A 21,581-nucleotide genomic window follows, 5' to 3' on the forward strand; every position below is an offset into this window, starting at 1 on the left:
TTTTTAATCTCATGTAAGCTCACTTCAAGTTTCAACACATTGTGAATGATTTACCTGAATGATCTCAAATATTAAAAAGAAGTTACTGTAATCTCTATTTTTGATCTGGATTGACTGTAAAAAGGCAAAAAGCTGACCTCCTGTTCTTGATTTACAAAAGCAGGGCTCTGTAACACCTTATGGTGACAACTTCAACAGGGGCTAGAAGGCTTCACTTGTCCCTACCTGCACCCGTCAGGCCTTAGTTACTAAAAAATAAGCTAAATTCAAAGCAAATGCCTAAATTGTTCTTACAGGCACAGTCAAGATAATTATCACAGTGAAAGAAGGTCATAATTTCCACACAGACTTTTAAAAGCCTCTACAAAAGAAGAGTTAAATGTAGTGACAGGAAGAGCGCTGGTGTCAGGTGCGAGGGGGAAGGAAACAGCGATTGGCGTTACCGGAGCTGCATCTTTCAGTTGAGCCTGCAGAGCACAGCAGAACAGTTGGAGAACACGCACAAGGATGGAGCATGACAGTGTCATTCACTCAGCATCAGTATTTTCTCCTGCTTACCTGTTGCTTTGACTCAGGAAAACTTCAGCTGGCACAGATTTACCTACGGAACAGGCCATGATACTGACACAGTAAGGACCTAAATACTCTGCCACTATCACCATGGGTTTAAGACTAAAGACAACAAGTGATACTGTAAGTTGAGGCAAGTTTTATTTAGACTGTACAAACAGGGCACTGGAAAAAAAAAAACAGTGGCTTGATGTTGGGACCAGTTCTATGAAAAAAGTGGAGTAAGAAATTAAAAGGCACTAATCTTAAGAAAAGACACTCCATATATTCTAAGAATATAATTCATTTAATACTGTTAATTTTATAGCACAAAAAATAAAACAAGCTATGATCCCCAAAATAAATTTTAAAAGCTTACACTTTAATATTATTGCCTGAAGTTCATGGTCTTTAAATTACATATTGTGTTTTAAAGTTTACACAGTGAAGACTGTCTCGAATACAAGGCCACCTTTCCCACTGCAATAATTGTATCCTTGTCTCAAAAAACATTTTCATTTAACAGAACAGAAAATGACAGCTATACAAGAATGCTTTCACTGGTCCCAAAAGGCAGTCTTTTAGGCAGGTCTCACTTTCAAATGCAGGTATTGAGAAATATGCTTGAAAACTTGACTAGAAAACAAAAGGCAGCCCACTCGTTCCCAGGATGTTAATATAATATTAAAAAATTACTTTACAGGCACATGAAATGGCACAAAGAATGCTGTATTTCCCTTTACAAAAATAATGCTCAGGCTCTTTAGAGCCCCAGCCCAGACAGGATATTCCCTTTTGTTTATTCTTTCCAATTTGTAAACAATCATGAATTAAATTAGCGCTTATCCAGTGATGGACACTGATTAAAACAGTTTTCGTTTAAACTTTCGGACTGGTCAGAGGCTTCAATGTCTATATACACACATACACAACAGGAGGGAGTCAAACAGTAAGCCTTTCATGATAGTTAACTAGTGTGGCACCTGGTGATTAAACCGGCTGCTAGTTCAAAAGCATGGACGATTTTAATGGTGCATAGATCGAAGCTGTCACTTGCAGACTCATGCTTCATAGTACGAATACCTGACACCCCCCGGGAACATCTACATGGATAGGTTAGCACTCGAATTCAGGAGGCTTCATAAAGCAACAGACAGCACACATGTAAGCAAGCAACAAGCGATTGAGAATCAAAAGAGTCCTTCAAAGAAAAACACCAACTGATCAAATGCAGTCTTTATATGAAAATATTCGTCTTATAGTAAAATGGCAAAGACACTTTGAAGCGAGTTTACAATCAGCTTAGGCTGGTCAGTATGCTACATTTAAACCGCATTGAACATCACCAATCTATACCGCTGCTACCGCAAGAAATACTGTTCGTCTGGGGCCCAAAACCAGGTTCACAGAGATGTACGAACTCTCATCTTTGCATCAGATCCCACTGCAAACAAATTTTGCATAGTTTTGAAGGAAAATAGTTTGCTTTTCTGCAGTATCAGAACATAATTGAACCTAAAACAATGCTTGTGTTCAAAGCGTATACCTTATTCAATGAGGAGATCAGTCAAGACACTCATTTTAGTGACAAAATCCAGGTTAAAAGTTGTGTTCAAGATCTCAAATCTCACAGTATTTATTCATGGACTTTAACATGCAAAAGAAGAATTCTACAACCAGTTTTCTGAAGAGCTACCTGCAGCTAGGTCAGGTCTGAAATAAGCTTTCTCTGCAGCAGACTGAGTTTAGTGCAGTTTCTGTATTCACATGATGACTCTCAGTAGTACAATCTATGTAGTAAACTTCAGGTGGAGTTGGGGCACAGAAGAATCACAACCTCCTCTAGTTAAGAGAGCTGCATAGCTTTTCTTTGCAAGACAACCTGTCAGCGCCTATTGTCAAGAAATTCTTTCAGCACCAAACACTTCAGTCAATGCTACGCTACTTCACAGTTAATTTGGTAGTAAAATGCTCTACAAGAACTTCTAGACTGTCAGCCACCTGATTAATACTACAGAAAATAACTAACAGATGAACCGAGTTTCTTAAAAAGAAAACAACCACAGCATTTTACATCTCTTGTTGTAAATGCCATTTTCGCATTTCTTCAGTGCCTTCCATTTAAGGGTCTCACAGCACCTTCACAGGAGTGAGAACAACGTTCTTTTACTAGGAAAAAGTGACACAAATCAACAAGAAAACATGCTGGAACTTAAGATGACAACTTCCATATAATTTAACACTTGTAAGAAGTGGTACAGTTCTGCAGGTGTCTGAAGTTTCTCATTTTGCTACAACTGACAGCCTTCACAAGTTGAAAAATGAATGTATTGTAGCACTGCTGTTTTCCTGTCAGATATTCCTGGCTTTCTGCAGCAGGCATTTTTCTTTATGCAGGCTGTCTGAAAAGGGAGGTTTCATAGTTACAGTCTTTGCAGACATGTTACTCTGTTAATTTGGCGTTATTTTTAAAAGAGCATTCCAGTTCACCTAGAAAACACATTTAAAGAGGAAGGTAGAAGACAGCACTGTACCTAAGCTTTCATATCCTGTAAATGGGCTAAGGACTTACCCTGCATGGCATTAATTATACTTACATAGCTACAGCCACGTAGATCCCTACTTTAGGTACAACAGTACAGCTTATGTACAGAAAAGGGGAAAAAACTATACTGATAAAAGACTTTGTGGCCTCCTCCAGCCTGAGCATTCACTTATCTGACAGGGAACCCAGGCAGCTGACTCCAATTCACCATTTTCTGGAGGGTGCTGGGAGTAGGAGGGATCTGGGGCATATATAAGCCAGAGCCAACTCATTTGGAGGGGGTAAAAATTGTAGCATGCAGAGGATCTGTGATACAAGGGAGTGATGGGGAGAAAAAAAAGGCCCAAAACGAAGAAGAACACAGTTCTGGAAGAGAAGCACGGCAACGCGGAGACACCCTGGAAAAAAGGTACTGTGTTTAAGGAGTCTTAAGCGAGGTGGGGCTGGCTTAGCTAGGGAACTCTGGAGTGATAAGGGAACCTGCAGAGAAATAGGTATAAAAGGTTTATGCTTAAATAAGAGGATTCCATCAGTATTTACCAGGTTCTTCTGTCCTGGTCCTTTTGTACTTCTCCACGCTGTGGTGAACTGACTCTTCTGTCTACCAAGTAACAGCTTGGTAACAAGCACTGCTGTGGCAGTAAACCAGACTTTCAGCACAGCAGAGGAGCTGTACATAGACCAGGCCAAAGTGTTTCCCTTTAAAGCTCACTTACTATAGTTAGTGCTCGCAAAATCAACAGAAATGCGTTAAGTATGTCAAAAATGAGTTACGAGTATTAACCCCTCCTAAATTTCCTTATAAATAAATGCCTCAGCTTCAATGCAGCTCAATCAATGGTTATCTGTATTTAACACACACTGTTTCAAGAAGGTCAACAACAAGCTCAAAAGTTAACAGAAACGAGCAGTTACTAATACAACTGCTTAGAATACATAGCTTCAATTATTGTCCTTTAAAGAGACCATCATCGTAAATGTACTACCTTAGGACAGGTTCACTTAAAACTATGTCTTCTTCAGTCCTAAAATTGCATTTTTGTTGTTGCTTTTTGTTGGACAGTAACACGAGTTGCATGTTTGATCTAAGGTTAGGGCTCTTCCTACTAAGCAGGCCAGAACAAGCCCGTGGAAGTCTTAAGAAAGGTTTTCCTCCCATACTTGTCTGCCACACACCTTGCGGTTCAGTCTTCTCCAGCTTACAGCCCAATACAGTTTTAAAAGTGAAACCAAATTCTGGTTGATGCAACTACGGCATGAAGGTCAGGCAGTGACTTGGGTTGTATGTATTCCAAATGTATATTAAAAGAACTGTCAAACTGCAGCAAGCTGGAAAATGGGCAATGCTAGCAACGTGCCATTTAGTCATTCCACCTCAAACAATGCTAATGATAGCCAGGAAAATGAAGCAGCAGTGTAAGTTGGGTAAAGGGAATCATTCATTCTCATCTGGGTTTTGAGGGTCAAATATTTTGACATGTGTGAAGGGGAAAAGCCCTTTCCGACCGTTGACTTCTCCTTCCCACTGACCGTTTATATTCATCCTTGTAACCTTCACAATATCTCCGACCTGCAGAATTAAAAAAAAAAATAAAAAAATCACACATAAGAATCTTACCTCAGATACAAATCTAATGAAGAACAATAAATACAATCCCATCACTTAAAAGAAAATTGATATAAGCTTCAAAGGGAAAGAAAAGTTAGTTTTACTCAACTAAAACACAGACACCATTCCTAAACATGTCTGCATTTGCTTTGAAAACTTTAACTAATGGGATACTTACGTATTTCAATAAATTACTGAACCACGCCTTTTCCTGTAGGAAAGCTTACTTCATGCAGCCATATATTTAGCTTAGATGTAAACTGACATCACTAAAGCTACCATAAATAATGAGATGCAAACCCCATTCAAAATAGCACAGCCCTCACTGGGTTTAGCATTAACATGCTTATTTCAAAGAAAACTTAGCTTTTCAAAGAACGATTCCTGTGACAGAGAAACCACTACATGAAGTTCTACTTCTGACTACCAGAGCCTAAGAAACTTGTGTAGTTTTCTAAAACAATGATACACTTCTCAAATGTTTTTAATAAGCATTAGATATGCAGATAGTAGCTTTATCTGGTGCTTTCACCTCCACTTCCCATCAAAGAATTTGGAACAGGAACAACATGTCAGGCCTTTCCTATCATAACTGTCTCTTCTATTTGGTGGTGAAAGAAGAGAAAAGCTATGATAAAGCAAAACAAAAAATCCGCCCAAATTATACTTTACCATTGTTCAGTGTCTGTATTTAACCTGAATTAGGATAATTTACAAAGCAAAATACTCAACATGACAACCAGCTTTTGAGACTGACTAAACAGTCATTTCTCCCTCAAACACTTCAGAATAGCTGAAGCCGTGGCCTGTTGCAGCAGCTCTTGAACTACACCTCCCTTCCTGTTTACTTAATTGCATCTATGTGGTAACTATAGTAAATATTAGAAAAGTGACATTAGCAGCTCATAACTAACTTCACAAAAAAGGTAGAACCTGCCTATGACTAACGGCCAGCAGTTCATAAGCTTCCTCCCCAAATGAGGTCCAAGCAATTTGTAGCTGGGTTTCAGATTACCAAACTACTTCTGCAAAATCCAAAGGAAACTAGCTTTGGTCTTGAAGGAAAAATTAGATTTTATTCTTGACACGGTGTATATATAACAACTTGTCCACACTATCTAAATACCATTAACATTTACAGCTGATGCAGATAGTTCAAGGGCCTTGGCAAAGGACCTTAGATTAAAACGTTTCAGATAAATTTTTTTTTTTTGTTTTCCAAAAAGGAAAAAAGCCGAGTCCACAAAATATCTTGCAGGAAACGCATCACCAGGTGATCCAAAGCCTGTTTAAAGCAGTTACCATTACTTCAATAGATATTTTTGACAACCACTCTGAAATATTCAGAAATCTTGAGCAAAGTTTAAGACACAACCACAAACTCTTTGGCAGTCACTCAGTGTTACATCTCTTAAAATAAGATGTCTCAAACATTGAAACTCTTTCCAGATATTTAAGCTTGATGTGTATTAGAATTGGACATTAACTCAAAATGTGTTGTTCTGTTCCCACCCAAATCCTCCCTCACCCTGCTTTTCTCATTACTTAGCGCTTTCCCCCTCCCCTTTCCCATCCGGAAATTCAAGACTCGCACTTGAGACAACTTTAATCCTGTGCTTTCAAGAGAGGAGAAAGTCCTCTGATCCCCACACAGTTTTGGGATATAATTGAGAGTCTCTTAAACTGTCAACTTTATGCATGCTGCTCATAAATTCAAACATGAAGCCAACATGTCCTACTGAGTAGTTAGACATTGCCCAGGTCATTTAGCACACACAGGTAGCATTAATTTGACTGGCTTTCTTCTCTTGGTGGACTACTGCAGCACGCTTTGTGTTTTTGATAAAAAGCACAATTTGTCTGACTTCTCGTTAAATGGAAAGTCTAGAGAAAGCTTTAAATAGTAACAAGATGATTTAGACAGGAACCTAACAAAAGTCTCTTTAGGAAAAGGCTGATAACATCTATAAATAGTCAGTGTTGCACTGCTAGATTTAAAATAACCCTTGAAGACAGATTCAAGTTCCAGGTTTTAGACTCGAAATCATGAAGGCACATCTGACACAACAGTTAAAACCCAGCAGGAAACTGCATTTACCCCACACCACGCAAACAATCCATTTGGAAACACTCTAATCTTATTCCTGGGATGGGGAGGGGAATCAGTAGTACACAGAATCAAACACGTGGACTTTTTTTTTTGTCTGACAACTTAATTCTGGACACATGCTGTAGAGATCAATCCAAAATTAATTCAGAAGCTCTAGGAAAACATACTTCAGTTTGACTCTGATTTCTACAGCTTGAACAGGTTGGGAGTCTTAGTTTAGTTGAGCAAAAAATGATAGAAAATGGCAATTTAAGTATCACCTTGCAAAAAAAACAGTGCAGTCTAACAATGCAAAGTGTTCTTTACACTGCTGGGCAGGTAAAGTTGCTACAAATCAGTAGCAGCTGTTAAAGAGTGGTAGGTGAGAAAAGGTTCGCAAAAAACATAAAAAAAAAAAATAATAATATACCAAGGACTTGAATAGTAGAGTGATTTGCAATAAACAGACCTCTTTTTTTCCCAAAGGAAAGCTGCCGAATATCCCCTCATGCTGTATTATTTACACAAAATACAGTCCCTTGAGAAAATTAAATGAAACAGCATGCTGAAACAAGATTTTTGGGGAAGGAATCTTGATGTCATGATAAAATCATTCTTGGATTTCATAAAGACTCTTTTTGAGAGCATCTCTAGAATCTGGTCAAGTAGTCTCTATGGGCATCACTCCCAAGTACTAACTGCAAGCAGTATTTGGTAAAGTCTCTTTAAAGCCTGTCAGCTGAGGTGTGATCTCCTACTAAAGTTATTTAACATGCTATTGTTTTCAGAGAATATTTTGGGCTAGTCAGAAGGATTGTCTTATGATTAGGCACAGGACAGAGTCAGGAGTCCTGGTTCTATTGTCATTTCTGCCACAAACTTCCTGTATGATTCTGGACAGCTCATGGGCCCTTATCTATAAATTAGGCTAATGCTTCCTTAGTCTCAGCATCTCTCAGACAAATAACTCACTTGCAAAGCATGCCAGCATCACTAGATGGAAGTAGCACCTACTGAAGTGAGTAATATTTCTGAAATGCAGCCATTTGGTTCCACCCAAACGATAAAATCAAAGCGTATTTTAGATAGCATCCTTTCATTACGTCCCTGTTACAGCACGAATTCAAAGCCCCAGGGAAATGTGAGTTGTGGAACATGCCAGTCAGAAAGGTTACTTCATTCACTCCAGACTCCTCTGTACCTGTCTTCCACTTGAAGCTGATTCATACACTGCACAAGGTTCCTGCATGCCATTTGAGTCACGTAGTCCATTAATTCAGCATGTTTTAGACATATTCCATCAAAGAAATCACTTGATATCCCACTGTCCCCCAAAATGTATAAAACTAAACAAAAGAGGCAGAATTCAGTTGTATACCAAGGAGAACGAATCGATACTTTGAAGGAGCTGGTGCTCTAAGTATTAGAAGATTCTAGAAACCAAATGGCTGATAACACACCTTTATTGCCCTGATCTTGATGCTGCGTGCCAGAACAGTAACAGCTGATGCCTCAAGTCATTCTGACCTGAGGAAAGACCTTTGACTGTTCCTGAGATGTGAGAGCAGGTCGAAGGGCAGTGCAGAACTGCTGAAACCCCAGATGCAGTTAACCTAGCCTCACCTAGAAAGAATGCTGCAGCGTGTACCTCAAGTAGAGCCAGAGCTGGGCTTAGAGCACCACAACAAAGAGCAGTTTTCATTAAATTGTGATAGCCTGTCCCCATCTGCTAAGTATGCTGTCACAACAGTCCAGAATCCGGAGAGCTCAGAACTCCCATGAACAGTCAGTCACTCTTTAGCCACACTAAAACTCATTTTAGCACAGGAACTTGTCTAGATTATCCCCATCGCTTTCAGTTTCATCTGAAAATAAACTCTGCAAACAGTTCTGAGGGTAAACATGTGTTAAATTGCGAGGCACTGACTGTTGTCCTGATGGGAACGATAAAGAATTCTGACTGGAAAAGGAAGCCCCAAAGGCTAAGAACGCACACAGCGTCCAATGTAATTGGCAGTTGCATTTTCAAAGATAGCATACTGAAAAGTTTGTGTGTATCAGCAGATACAGAAATCCTGCCACCAACATCACTTTCAATTCAATGGGTCTCCAAGCTAAAGCTCTGTGATCAACACTTAAAACCTAGAACCTATACTTGTGTAGTTAAAGCCAAATATTTATCTTGTCAGTTAGATGCATTTTAATGTTTAAAACAGCAATAGTGAATTTCCCTGACTTAAGAGAAGCATAACACTTGTTGTCTAGTGAAAATAGCAACCTAATTTCCTAATTAAGAAAGTTCTGCTACTAGCACATCTTGCCCTACTTGTCTCAACTTTAAAGAGAAGAAAGTTAACTATAACCTAATTGCAACGAGCTCAAGAGACACATTATGTCAGTTATATAACTGTGAGGAACAGGTATTTATTTCACCAAAACATCTCAGTGAAACATTAACCCCCTGATAGCACATGGATACATCTATGTGCTTGATATGCCACACACCGATAAGCTACTTCACACTATAATGTTGGCACAGGTTTGGGGAAAAAAATCACTATGATAAAAAAAAAAAAAAAGCTATAAAAATATAACGAAGCTCTGTATATATATATATAAAACCTTAAGATTCCCTAACACTGTCATGTCAGACTTGGATGTGAACTCTAGGACTACCACTGACTTCAAAGTGGTTTATGACACTTACTACAATGCTTGCAGTATATTTAAGAACCATTATTTAAACACATGGTGTATTTAAAACATCCTTAAGTCATTCCACACCATTTGATAAAGGAATTTGTAGTTCACAACCTGAGCCAACCTTCAAACAGCTCACCAGTTTTTAAGGGAATTACCTACCATTAGTTTACCTACTGACCAGGCTAGGCACGAAGAACTCTGTTGTGTAGCTATTAGCAATTAATCATCTTCCTTGGATCCAAGCAAAAAGTCCAAATACCAACAGATAAACTCCTTTTTAAGGTAAAATGCAGCAGGTCTTAGGCTTCTGGGCACTGCATAGGCTGGTTTCAGATGAGGCTTCATTAGCAGGCTGGCTGAAGAACTCCAAGTTATAAATGATGAGAAACTCTAAGGTAGACTTTGCTGTTCTGTACCTTAGTGACAGAGCAAACAGTCCCTGCATCACCGTGCGGTGCTGGTTTGTGTAACCTTTGAACGCAGGGCTGTCCTCCTCATTTTCCCACGGAAAATCAGGGGTGAAGAGGCGCAGTACATAGTCCCGTAACGTAGAGTTCTAGTTCCCATAAACGCAGGACACTGCATCCCTGTCCTTCGTATTTCTTCCTCTAGAGCACCAGAAAGGAAGGAAACTGCCTCTTGGCTGAAAGCACACAACTAGAGGAACAGACCTGGGCTGATGCTTTTGTGTGTGTGTGTGTGTGTGTGTGCGTGCGTGCAGTATTCTTGAAAACACTACACACAGTAGTAATCAAAATTAGTAAAGTTGCAGTGAGAAACTGCAGACAATCATCCCGCTAAAAAGCATTAAATGTGAACGGCCTATGTAATTAATAGAACTGACCACAGTCATGTGTGAATCTTTCACATACAATAAACTTATCGTAGGCTTTACTAATTGTTCACTGCTGCAGTGGAATGCACAAAACTATATGCACAGTAACTGTATGTTTGGGGATGACAGCAATATCTAAAATTGGTATTTTAGCTTGTAAAGCAGATTGCTGATGTTTTATCTTAGAGAATAAAAGTAGAGCATATAATGCAACAGGACCAAATCCCCATTTCGATGTTAGTCACTCCAGGAATATAAATATGGATGCTGAACAATTTTAGCCCAGTTAGGTCCAAGTTGTACCAAATGCCATGCTACCTACCTAGTATCCTTACAGGAAATCTATTGCAGACACTCTCAAACTTTCTTGCCCTTAAACTGTCACGCTTTAAATACTACTTCAAAGTTAAGCACTCCATCATTATCCAACCAACTAGATCTTGACAAGGATTTTCAAGAGAATATTCATTTTACAAGTTTAAAAAAAACATTTCTCACATGAAAAATGTAATTACCTTCCTTAAAACCAGGTTTCTTCTCAGTAACAGTCTATGAATATTTATCTTCTCTGACAGCTTAGGTAAACAATAGCGTGCAACAGACAAACTGGACCTGAAAGCAGACAGCTTGTCCCATTTTCAAGCTGAACCTTGCAAAATGGCATCCCTCCACTTAAAAGAAGCTGAGCAGGTTACCACTCAATAGCTGTATTTACTCCTGATGGTGTTCTGGTTCTTGTAAGTAGTGTCTGTGTGCTGATCACATAAAGTTCCAGCCAGCAAGCAGGTATTTTGCTTTCTTACTTTTATCAGTTTAAATGAGATTACACACAATCAGTAGCTGTACAATTATAGGAACAATTATCAGTACAAGCTGAACCATGATTGAGAGGTCATACTGAGGCACAACACTGTACAATACTATTACTCTGAAAGAACACCATTAGCTTTCTTCCCCCAAACGCCCTCATAACCCATCCTTTCCCTACCATTAGCTACCTTCCGTGCTCTTACCAAAGAGAAGCTTCTAGTCTAAATGAACCCTATTATTTCTAAGAATGTTGAACTATGACCTCGAATGGTTCAGATTATTTAGTGAGAAGCAAAGCCCTCACAAGGTTGGGATTAATACATCAGAGCCCAGCAGGTGTTAGGCAAGCTGAAGGAAGATAATGAAAAGAATCTGGAATTTTCTTTAAGGATAGAACACATGACAAAAATGTTGCTATAATGAGGTTGTTAATGTTCCCTGTGCATGGAAGGAGAAGCTGTAACCACCAATTTTAATGAAAATGTAGATCAATTCCCAGAATTCTACTTCTGAAACCTCTTGAGAAGCCACAGTGTGACTAAGGTGAACCTGTGAAAAAATAGACTCCATAGGAAGACAAAATATACCAGGGGTGGGAGATGCAAAGACACGAAGCCATAAGCAATTGGAGATCAGTGGAACAGAAGAATATTTCAAACAGAATTTCAGCAACTTGAAGGTTCCAAAGAACTCTGACCTATATGTTGGTCACAGAATTAATCCTACCACTACATTCTGGCAGCTAAAATTAACTAGATCACTAAACAGCAAATCAGAAAAATCTATTTGAGAGCCATCCTTCCACACAGTTCTGCTACCCTGCAGCAAAGCAAGCTCCCTGAAGTAATTCCACGACACACTGATAACAACAGCATCAATTGCTGCCAAAACTATTCACACTTCTGAAAACAGAGCAAGGCAAGCGATCTTCTGTACGGTACAGCTGGCAGTGAATTTACATTTCTTCCTATGATAATTTTCACACCTTGTTCATGAATAACAAGCAACTAGTTTTCCTAAGACTCAAAAAAAATCCAGTGATACATATTTAATTTCTAACCCTCTGAGAGTAATCACTTGTAGAAATTTTACAAGAGGAAAAAGCCTTAAGGTAACTTTTATTAGCGACTTCCAATTATTCATAAAACCTTAGTCTAAGTATCAGCTATAGCTAACAGCCTCAACTTGCAAACTAACAGGGCAAGGGCAACAGGCGAAGTTCAAAAGTATTTTTAAAACCACTATTTTACTTGCTAAAACGCTGTTGCTTCCTTTGCTTGTTTCCTTGCATTTGCTCCTTGAAGTATTTTACCACATTCAAATTTCATCACTCAGAATAACAACCAATAGCACTGCTTCCAGGTGAGACATTTCTGAAGCATGAGTTAACTAACTTTCAGTATAGTCAAAGCATGGGAGTAAGAGTGTCTGTATCCTAGATATAGTTTCAAAAACTTCTTCCATTCCATCATTTATGCCAATTTAATTACAATTGTAACATTAATTCTTTACCATTTAAAGAATGAAGCTCTAAAACCTTTAAGACGTCCCTAATAGAAAAAAGTGTTTTGGCAAGCACAGGAACTTATTAGAAGCTCAACACAAGGTTAGAGGCTACACTACAGTCTTTCATCTTATAAATAAACGCACCCTTCCCCTCCCCTTCTAGGTCTTAAGACCATTTCTCAAATTCCAATTTTCAAAAAAAATCTAGAGTCCTTCAGAAGACTCTTCCGCTTCTTTGTATTTCTGATGTGCCCAGACACGAGCTCTCAACACTAGCGTACTTCATGCTACAGCCGAGGATCAAAAAATAAGTAAAAATCTGTTCATAAACAATCCTTACCTTTCTCTGAAGGACGCTACTGCCAGTTCTCAACCTGGAACACTGCAACAATTAAACACCCCTTTCCTTCCCCAAGGTAAGGTGGAGAAGCAGGTCATCCCCCCTAGCACTTACTCCCACAGTAGGATGTATACATTCTACTACCCTTGAGCGTATTTGCACTGTTGCAGAGGCAAGAAAACAGTAAATTAAGTATAGGTTCTGACATAACTTAGTCACTTTTCTCAAAGGAAGTGGTATAGATGAAGCAATTCTTGTAATCTTCCTTTAGAACCTAACAGAACTTCTCAGTCCCTCGACACAGCTGAGCAGACTCCACATGAAGTCATTTACACCAACTTTGCCACTAACAATTTTTTGCTTCTTATTCTACAAAACCATTGAACAACTGTCAGACTTGAAAGGAAAAGAAACTTACCTCTAGTGCCAGTGCAGTCTTGTCATAAGCACAGGGTACTCTCTTTTGGATAGCTTTGGCATAGACTGGTCCATTCTGTGTTGACGGCAGAGGATTGATCACTGCTCCCGGTGTACTGGATACCGAGGGAAGGGGACTTGTGGTCTGAGGCTGAGCATAAGCATGGGCAGGTTCTGGAATACCGTAGCTGTTGGAATTCCTGTTTCCATGCTTCCCATGAGATCTGACTAGCTTTTCTACATAAGGAACAGGAATCATCCCAATCCGACCATCCTTGTTTCTGGCACTCCACCACTGTTCTTCTGGCTTCTCTACGATTGCCAGTATTTCACCCTTTTTAAATGGAAGATCCTCAGCATCATTGCCAGGAAAGTCATACAGAGTCCGAACATATTCCAAATTTTCTTCTGCAGTGGACATAGGGGCAGATCCAGATCCTGTTGGTGGACTTGGATACCTAAGTTTAAAAAAGTTAGTATTATCAATAGCTATCCCATAGCTATTGTTCTGTATTTCCAGTAACAAAGCCAACCACCACTTTTACACTAGGACCACCAAATGAAAGAGAACTACCTACGTTCACCTTTATAACAAAACTATTAGCTTGGTAACACTGGGAAACGTTTAACAAGTTTAACTCATGCTCTCAAGCAATTACCTAAGTACCCATCTTATTTTCCCCATAAATCCAATAAAAAACTATCAGGGATGCAAAAATTGGGAGAAATAATGCAAACTCTTATCTATTGGTTTACTTTTTCTTTTTTGGATTGTTTTGAAGATGTTAGGATAGATTAAAATGATTTCTATAGCTTAAGTGACAAGAGGCCACGATACTTAAATGAAAAAGATTTGGGTGTCTTGGGGTGAGGAGGGGAAGGGCTCTCAGAGAGCTAACTAATCCTCTTCAGTTCTTTGCATTCACGTTTTTAACCAAAGCATCCACTTTCCTCAAGAATTCAGAAACTCTGAGTGCCAGACTTGAGGGAGCATAGTGGAAAAAGAGAAAAGTAAGAGGAGGATATGATAATCTCAAGTCTTTCTGATTCTATAGGCAGTAGAGCATCTTTGTACCAGAAAGCTGCTGTTTATAGGTAGGATTTTGGGGACACTCAGTCTTGTTAATACTGAAAACTGCTTTGTTTAAGAAAAGAAAGGCAGATTCTGTGTTTTTATGAGACAATACTTTATTTTCCTTTTTGGAAAGTAATATGGAATAAGCTCCCTAATCTTATTGTTACCTGTGATGCTCCTCTGAAAATGCCAACTTTTAAAGAAAAATGACAGCTAGCAATAACAGCTCTGACACAAGTGCCTGTCCACCCCTATCCTAAATCTAGTCCATTAATTTAAAAATAATAATCTGGGAATGCTACCCCTCATTCTTCCTCTTGCGTCAGAATGTTTCTTTTAAACAGAAATTCAAACCACCAACCATGTCATTGATTTTTCAAGAAGTTTAGAACAAAATTTATGCTAGAAGGAAAAACATCTAGTCAACCCCATTTGGAGTTTTATATATATCTATATAAATATAAAAGCATGTGAGTTCACTGTATGCTTGGGGTTCCATCTGTCCCTGTATGCTGAGAGAACAACCAATGGCTGTACGGAATCAAACCTTGAAAATGAGGTGGCGTGTTCATGATGTCATGAAAACATTCACGAAATACTTCATGCAAGATTCTATACAAACACCAAGAGAGCAAGTGGCATCAGCTAAGTTTAAGCATCTTGATAAAGCTCAGGAAGTCATTGCCATACATGACTGAGAAGAAGCTTTTACTGTCAGAGAGGCACAGCAGTATGCAGGTTAACGAGAACAGAGGTAAGCATAAAAATTGCTGTAAATTTGACTTTTTTCATCCAAACCATCCTGAAATTTAAACACGCACAAAACCCTGGGCAGCTCCAGTTAAGTGTTCCTGCACCTGTGAAAGGTGAGTGAATTTTTCACCTATTCACTTCTTTAGCCTCCGCACAGCCACTACCCTGAAGATGTCTCAACAGCTTTATGAGTTCTTGAAGCTGGTGCTTTGTCACATTCCTCCCACCCACCACCTGAGAGCTTTACAGGAAGACTTTTGATCACGTGTGGTCAAAATTCAGTTTGACAACTTACTGTCAACCTTTGACAAGTTACTGACAGTTATTAAGAACTGGACTATGCCAAGATTAAAGTGTGGTTATAAAACTCAGTTATTTTTCCACCAAATAACTTGTCAATCTGAAAAAAAATAAAATCTTAAACCGCAGAATTTAGAAGTAAACCAATTTTTATTTTCCATGTTATTTTTCTAGCTTTTATTTTCATTTTGTTCTATTCAGGAAGCCCCAAAGATAAAAGAAATATGTTCTAGACTTATCAATAAGCTGTTTAGTGATGCAAGCTGCAGGTATGTCCCCTGTTGGGCTCAGGACAAAGAATGATCTCATAGTCAAGTCACATTTTCCCATCCTCCTAGAAAAGCATTTCCCAGTGTAGTATATGCAGATACAAAGAGTGCCATAACCAAACCGAGATGCATGTTTTTACATTTTTTTGGGGGAAATGTCACTCTAGAAGCTTGGGAAATGCTGTCCTAGAATGCATTAAAACTCAGTTAACAGGGTGAAGCAGTCTAATCACAAAGGTGTGTCATTGTGGATGCAGGGCCAGAGAGCAAGTTAAGCTCAGAGGCTGTACTTCAATCACCAAAAGGAAGATTTCTGAACCAGCTTCTCAACCTTCCTGGGAGCAGGACAATACCAGAAGGTTGATACAAAGCAAGACCACGCCCTCTCGCAAGGCAATTACAGGCAGCGACAGGGATGTACACACACTACCTTAGCATCCATCTACATGCAATGTAAGGCCAGGCCCCACGCACCATCTGGACAACGATGACCAAAAGAACAACCTATATTGGTCATCGTGCCCCAGAGCGCTGAGGACGGCTATTAGGAAGGGTTCCTGGGGAGGGCCAGAAAGAAAGGCTTCCTTGCTGCATGCAGCACGGCCCTACCTCCAGCCTTAGGGTGCTGGGGCTGAGCCCCCCGCCTCGCAGCGCCAGGAGCAGAGCTGGCGGTGGGAGTGGCGACGGGAGGGTGGCACTCACCTGGGCGCAGGCTCGATGAGGGTGGTGGTGTCCAGGTAGTGGATCTTGTAGAACTCCAGCAGGGCGGGCAGGTGGTCGAACTCCTGGTCGCCGATCTTAAAGCGGCGGTTGGGCAGGGAGTTAATGATGTAGTGGGAAACCCGCGAGTTCTCGGACACCGAGAGCACGTAGTCCCCGGGGCAGGTGGACGAGTCCCGCACCAGGAACATGCCGTGCCGCTGCCCCTGCAACCGCGTCTGCGCCTCCGCCCGGGACACCGGGCCCACGTACCAGCTGGAGCGGTCCGACGAATCGAAACGGGCGGCGGAGGACATGGCTCCGGCCGGGGAAGGCTGAGGGCGAGAGGGAGGAAGGCGGCGAGCCCGAAGGCCCGGCAGGAGGAGGAGAGCCGGGGAAGGGAAGGGCCGGGCGGGGAGGCCCGGCAGGCGGAGCGGGGCTGGGGGCTAGGAGGAAGAGGCGAGCGCCCGGCCCAGCAGCGAGGAAGCCCGGGGGTGAAAGGAGGGCAGCGATGCGGCAGGAGGAAGCCCCGAGGAGCGGCTGGGCTGGGGCCGGCCGGAGCCGGCGGTCAGGGCCCCCGAGTCTCCCTCAGCGGCGGGGCGTGCGGGGCATCCTTCCCGCCTCTCCCTCAGGCCTGCGGCGGGCCCGGGCGGGCGGGTGGCGAAGAGCAGCGGCGGCCGGCGAGGGATAAAGCGGCGAGGGCGGCCGGCCGGCTGCGATAGCGGCCGGGAGAAGGGAAGGGAAGGAGGGAGGGCTCGGCCGGCCGGCAGCGGGGCGCTGGGAGGGGGCTCGGTGTCCCGGCGCTCGGTGCCGTCCCGTTCCCTCCCCTCACGGATCCGAGCACCAAAATGGCGGCGGCGCCGGGCGCACCGCCCCGCGCAGGCGCCTCGCGCCCGCCTGAGGGGAGCGCGGCGGGGGAGGGGCGGCGCCGCTGAGGGAGGCGGCCCTGGAGGTGGCGGGTGGCTCCGCGCCTCGGTCTCGTTATTTGACGGGCTGCAGGAGGTCAAACGAGCCCCCGGCGCAATAACTGGGGTCCTCCCTGCCTGTGTGTGTGGTGGGGGAGTAATATGTGTAATATGTGTGTGAAAGGCGGCAAGATGGGAGGGAGGGGGCACCGCCCGCCTCCCCGCGCCAGCTGTAGGCGCTCTGTGCCGCAGGTCGCCCCCAAATGCCCGCCTGGTCCCCTCAGGTGAAGGTGTCTGAGGGAACAATGGCGCTCCTCTGCCTTCTCCTTGTCCTCCTGGGGCCTTCCTTGCTCGGTGCTGCCCGGGCTTTGCCCCCTGCCATGCCTCGGGCTGCCCTGGGGCTTTCCTTCCCTCCCGGCTCTGCAGGGTGCAGGCTGCAGGCAGCTGTTGGCAGGGCTCGCCTTCCCTGAGGATGTGTTGCCCTATTAATGCCTATTTATTAAGGGCCAAAGTGGACCACCGCGATAATCTCTTCTGATCTAGATATCTATACAACTTCCTACAGGCTGAGAGAGAGTTTCACCCCTTTCCACTGCCGTTCCCAGACAGCCGGGGGTCAAAGCCCTTTGGGGCGCGGGCAGGGGAAGATGCTGCCGCAGCCGCTGAAGAGGAAGGAAGCCCCGGAAAGGACTCAGCAGGGCCCGCGGGCAGCAGCCGGGCAAGAGCTTGGCCTGCAGCACGCACGAGCTGCTCGAGGCTGGGAGGGAGGCCGGTTGGCGCGCCCTGACCTCAGCAGAGCAGCGCCAGCCTTGGCAGAGGGGCCTGCAGGCTCTGACGCAAATTCGGGAGAGCTGGCGGTGGTAAGCAGCACAGCCAGCTGCAATAGGTAAGGGCACGGCAACATAAACCACACTAAGTCCCCAGGCGTACTTGAAACCTTGGCATATGCTGTGATTTTAGCTGAGTCTCGTGGCTTGGTTTGTGCTTTTGATTTCACTTTTTTCATTTTGCTTTTGAAGCTGTCAATGTGAAATGAAGCAGTGTTTGAAAGTAAACATTTCAAATGAAGAAACAGATTTAAGATGACTACCTTGAACCTGCCTAGCGAGGCTGTTGTGCAGAGTTAACTCCAGCATTGCCATCCTTCTCCCACGCTGTTGTTTTCCAAAAGATCAGTCACAGTACGGTTATGGTTTTCACTTTGTTTTTCTTCCTACGTTGGCAGCCAGTGCCAACTGATTTGTTTGGATTGGAACGTATGGGCTGTGCCTCTGTAGACATTTAGCAGAGTTCAGATAATCTAAAATGGAAGACCCACCTAGTTCAGATTCTTATGTTTCAGAAAAAAAATAACTCAGGAAAATCTTGTAATGTCACTAACAGAAAAGGATCGTAAAGTAGACCCTGAATACATATGCAGGTATTGCTTCACCAGCTGCTAAGTATAGCCATCTCCTGGGTGGAAAACAACAGCTGTTTAATCATGTAAGAGCAATATTAGCAAAACAATAGACCCAGAGATGAACAGTACCAGCCGAAAACTCACATCTATGCAAAAATATTTGTTCTTCTAGGGAAGCTTACTTAGCAGCTGTACCTTTGATCCATTCCGGCTGGTTTAAGTACTTCTGTCTGCCAATGACAGTCAGTTTTAAACACTGGTAGACAGACTGCAGTAGATTAGAAGGCTATTTTTTTTCTGTCATTTGAACAGGTTTGGTTCATTTTCTTTGTGGCTATGGCAAACTGCAGAGATTAAAAGATAGTACTTGCACTTGAATTAACAAGCCAAATAATGTTTAAAAATAATTATAAAAGCCACAAACGAGCAGCAAAATCAGTAATATGTAGTACATAAAGAGGAAATAAAAATTCCTATTGCTGCATTTTACTGAATTATAATTTTTGTTATAGTATAATAAAAATCACATGTAGTAAGTCAAATATGTAGTAATCTTGCTTCCATTTCATGTGGATAATAGTAATATCTCAAAAGAGTTGACACATGTCAGGAAAAAATAGTATTTGATCATAAAACAGTCTTGGTGCAGTACTGCACGGGATGGGATCCCCAGCTGGAGAGGCAGCATACCCACCTTCCCATCCAGAGAAGATGCTAAGGCATGGAGAGGTTTTCAGTTTGGAAGGAACTGCCACAATTTTCTGTTCTGACTTGTGTTTGTGCGGGTTGTGTGTATCCTTCAAGTAATTCTCCCTTCAGTTTCAGTAACTGGTCAATAACTAGGCCAGATCTTTTAGGTAAAATATCCCTTTTTCTACTTATAGAAAGAGAAAAAGCTGATTTGTTCAAGATCATTGTTATCAGATAAGACAAGGCATAAGCTTCCTAGACTACTATCATCTCAGACGTGTTACATCCCTACAACTACATTGTGTTTAGGAAGAGTGGAGAAATGTTGAAATTTTTAGGACAGTTTAATGGCGCCACTCTACATTTTTATTATGTATAAATAAGTTTATGTTCTTTGTCTTAGGTGTTGGCAGCTTCTACCCTCAGAGAACAGCCAAATATTTGCTGCAGTACAACTGAGGAGGTAAGGATCTCTTAAAGTGCATCAGCTGCTAATGAAATAAAAACTCCATTGGCAGAATATTCCCTTGAGTAGCTCCTGCTCCTCTTACCCCATGTCCAGCTGCCTCTTTCTCCTTTTGCCAGAAACTTCTGCCCCCATCAGTAGAGCTAAATGCCAAATAGATTGTGCCTGTGGCTGGTCTCCAGGTCAGGAGGAGTAACCTTGCATCAAGGGTATAGAATGAGAATCCTTATTTCTTTCTAATCAAGTATTGGGTATGTTTCCAAGGCAAAATTAACAATACTAATTTAAACGAAGAGGAAGTGGGAAAGGATATGTTGGATTTGGAGGTAGACAGCTGGAGAAGAAATAAGTAGTGAAAGCACTTATGAAACAAAAACTGAAGCAATTACAATCACTTGTACAAATATGGAAGCCTGAAAAACTTCAGGATATCATTTCACTAATTACAAATCTAGCAAATATGCCTCTACAGCTTTACCTCTGTGCTGGCAGGAAATAGGAAAACAGATCATCAAGAAACCTTGCTGTTATTCTTCTGGACTTCCTAGTGTATCAGCACTTTAAACTTTCGTATTTTGATCACTCTGTTCTGGAAGAGTTATTTGGCTACTCTTTGAGATCCCAGAAATAATTTAGTTTTCTTAGTTCACTGTTCATCTGTCTACAATGTCTTGTACTATGCTGTTGCTGAGGAAAATGAATGCTTCTTACCGTAAGTTACAAGACTGACATATCTAGGAGAGCAGTAAAAAACAAGAAACAGAATCAGGCTAAATTCCGTATAAGTGCATGTTTTTCTTGAGATAACACAGAGTTTATGTGGGCTAATGAAGGCTACATTCTTGAAGCAATATTCTTGATAGGAAAACAGATCAATAATAATCATAGCTCAGTATATCAATCTGTAATCTCTCCTGCAATTTCTTTATAAAGGTAACTGCAGTAAACAAGCAGAACAAAGCTCTTTATATCTGCTGAGTTAGATAAAACTGCCAATTTTAAAGCACAGCAATTTTACCATTGTTACCCTATGTGTTGGTTTGGAAAAAGTATGTGCTGGACTAAAGCAAGCTACTGCTAGATGATTAGGATGGTTTAACCTAAATTAAGCATCCTTGTTTTTTACCTAAACAAAATACATGCAAGTAAGATAGTGCATCTGGTAGCTTTCAATAGTCACATTATGCTCAGATAAAATTTTGGGGGTGAAAGCAAATGAAGCTTTGTTTTTAACAAATCCAAATACATAATACCTACCCTTAGGGTTAGTTCATGTAATGTAGATGTATCACACCGGTAACTTTAAATAAATAAATAACGCATCACTCCTCTGTAAGGTATATAATCAGCTTTAAGGAGCAGTTACTTCCTCATAACTGCATTCTAAGCTTTATATTGATTTGATTTGCACAACATCCAACTGCAACGTTGAGTAAATAATGCAATCAAAAATTGCATATACTGATAAGTGGACAAACTGATTGCCTGACTATCTAAAAATCTGTATTCAAACACCAGAGGAGTGATATAGGGAAGAATCCAGAAAAAATCAAGACATTGCTTTAGCTTAATAATTTGTCACAAATATTTTACGTTCTCCTATGTAATCTAAGAATTAG

The 21,581-nt window shown here is 41.5% G+C and overlaps 1 protein-coding gene across 1 annotated transcript; it reads right to left on the minus strand.

Annotated features, from left to right (window-relative positions):
• Window positions 1–692: 692 nt before the first annotated feature.
• CRKL (CRK like proto-oncogene, adaptor protein) lies at window positions 693–17,342 on the minus strand. The gene is made up of 3 exons (XM_084297245.1): window positions 16,503–17,342; window positions 13,405–13,861; window positions 693–4,664 (listed from the first exon to the last, which is right to left on the minus strand). Exons 1-3 carry the CDS (start codon window positions 16,814–16,816, stop codon window positions 4,530–4,532), a joined length of 906 nt encoding a protein of 301 aa, XP_084153371.1. The 5' UTR covers window positions 16,817–17,342; the 3' UTR covers window positions 693–4,529.
• Between the last annotated feature and the right edge of the window lie 4,239 nt (window positions 17,343–21,581).

Source organism: Netta rufina (genome assembly GCF_964035555.1).
Source record: "Netta rufina genome assembly, chromosome: 17".
Classification (NCBI taxonomy): domain Eukaryota; kingdom Metazoa; phylum Chordata; class Aves; order Anseriformes; family Anatidae; genus Netta; species Netta rufina.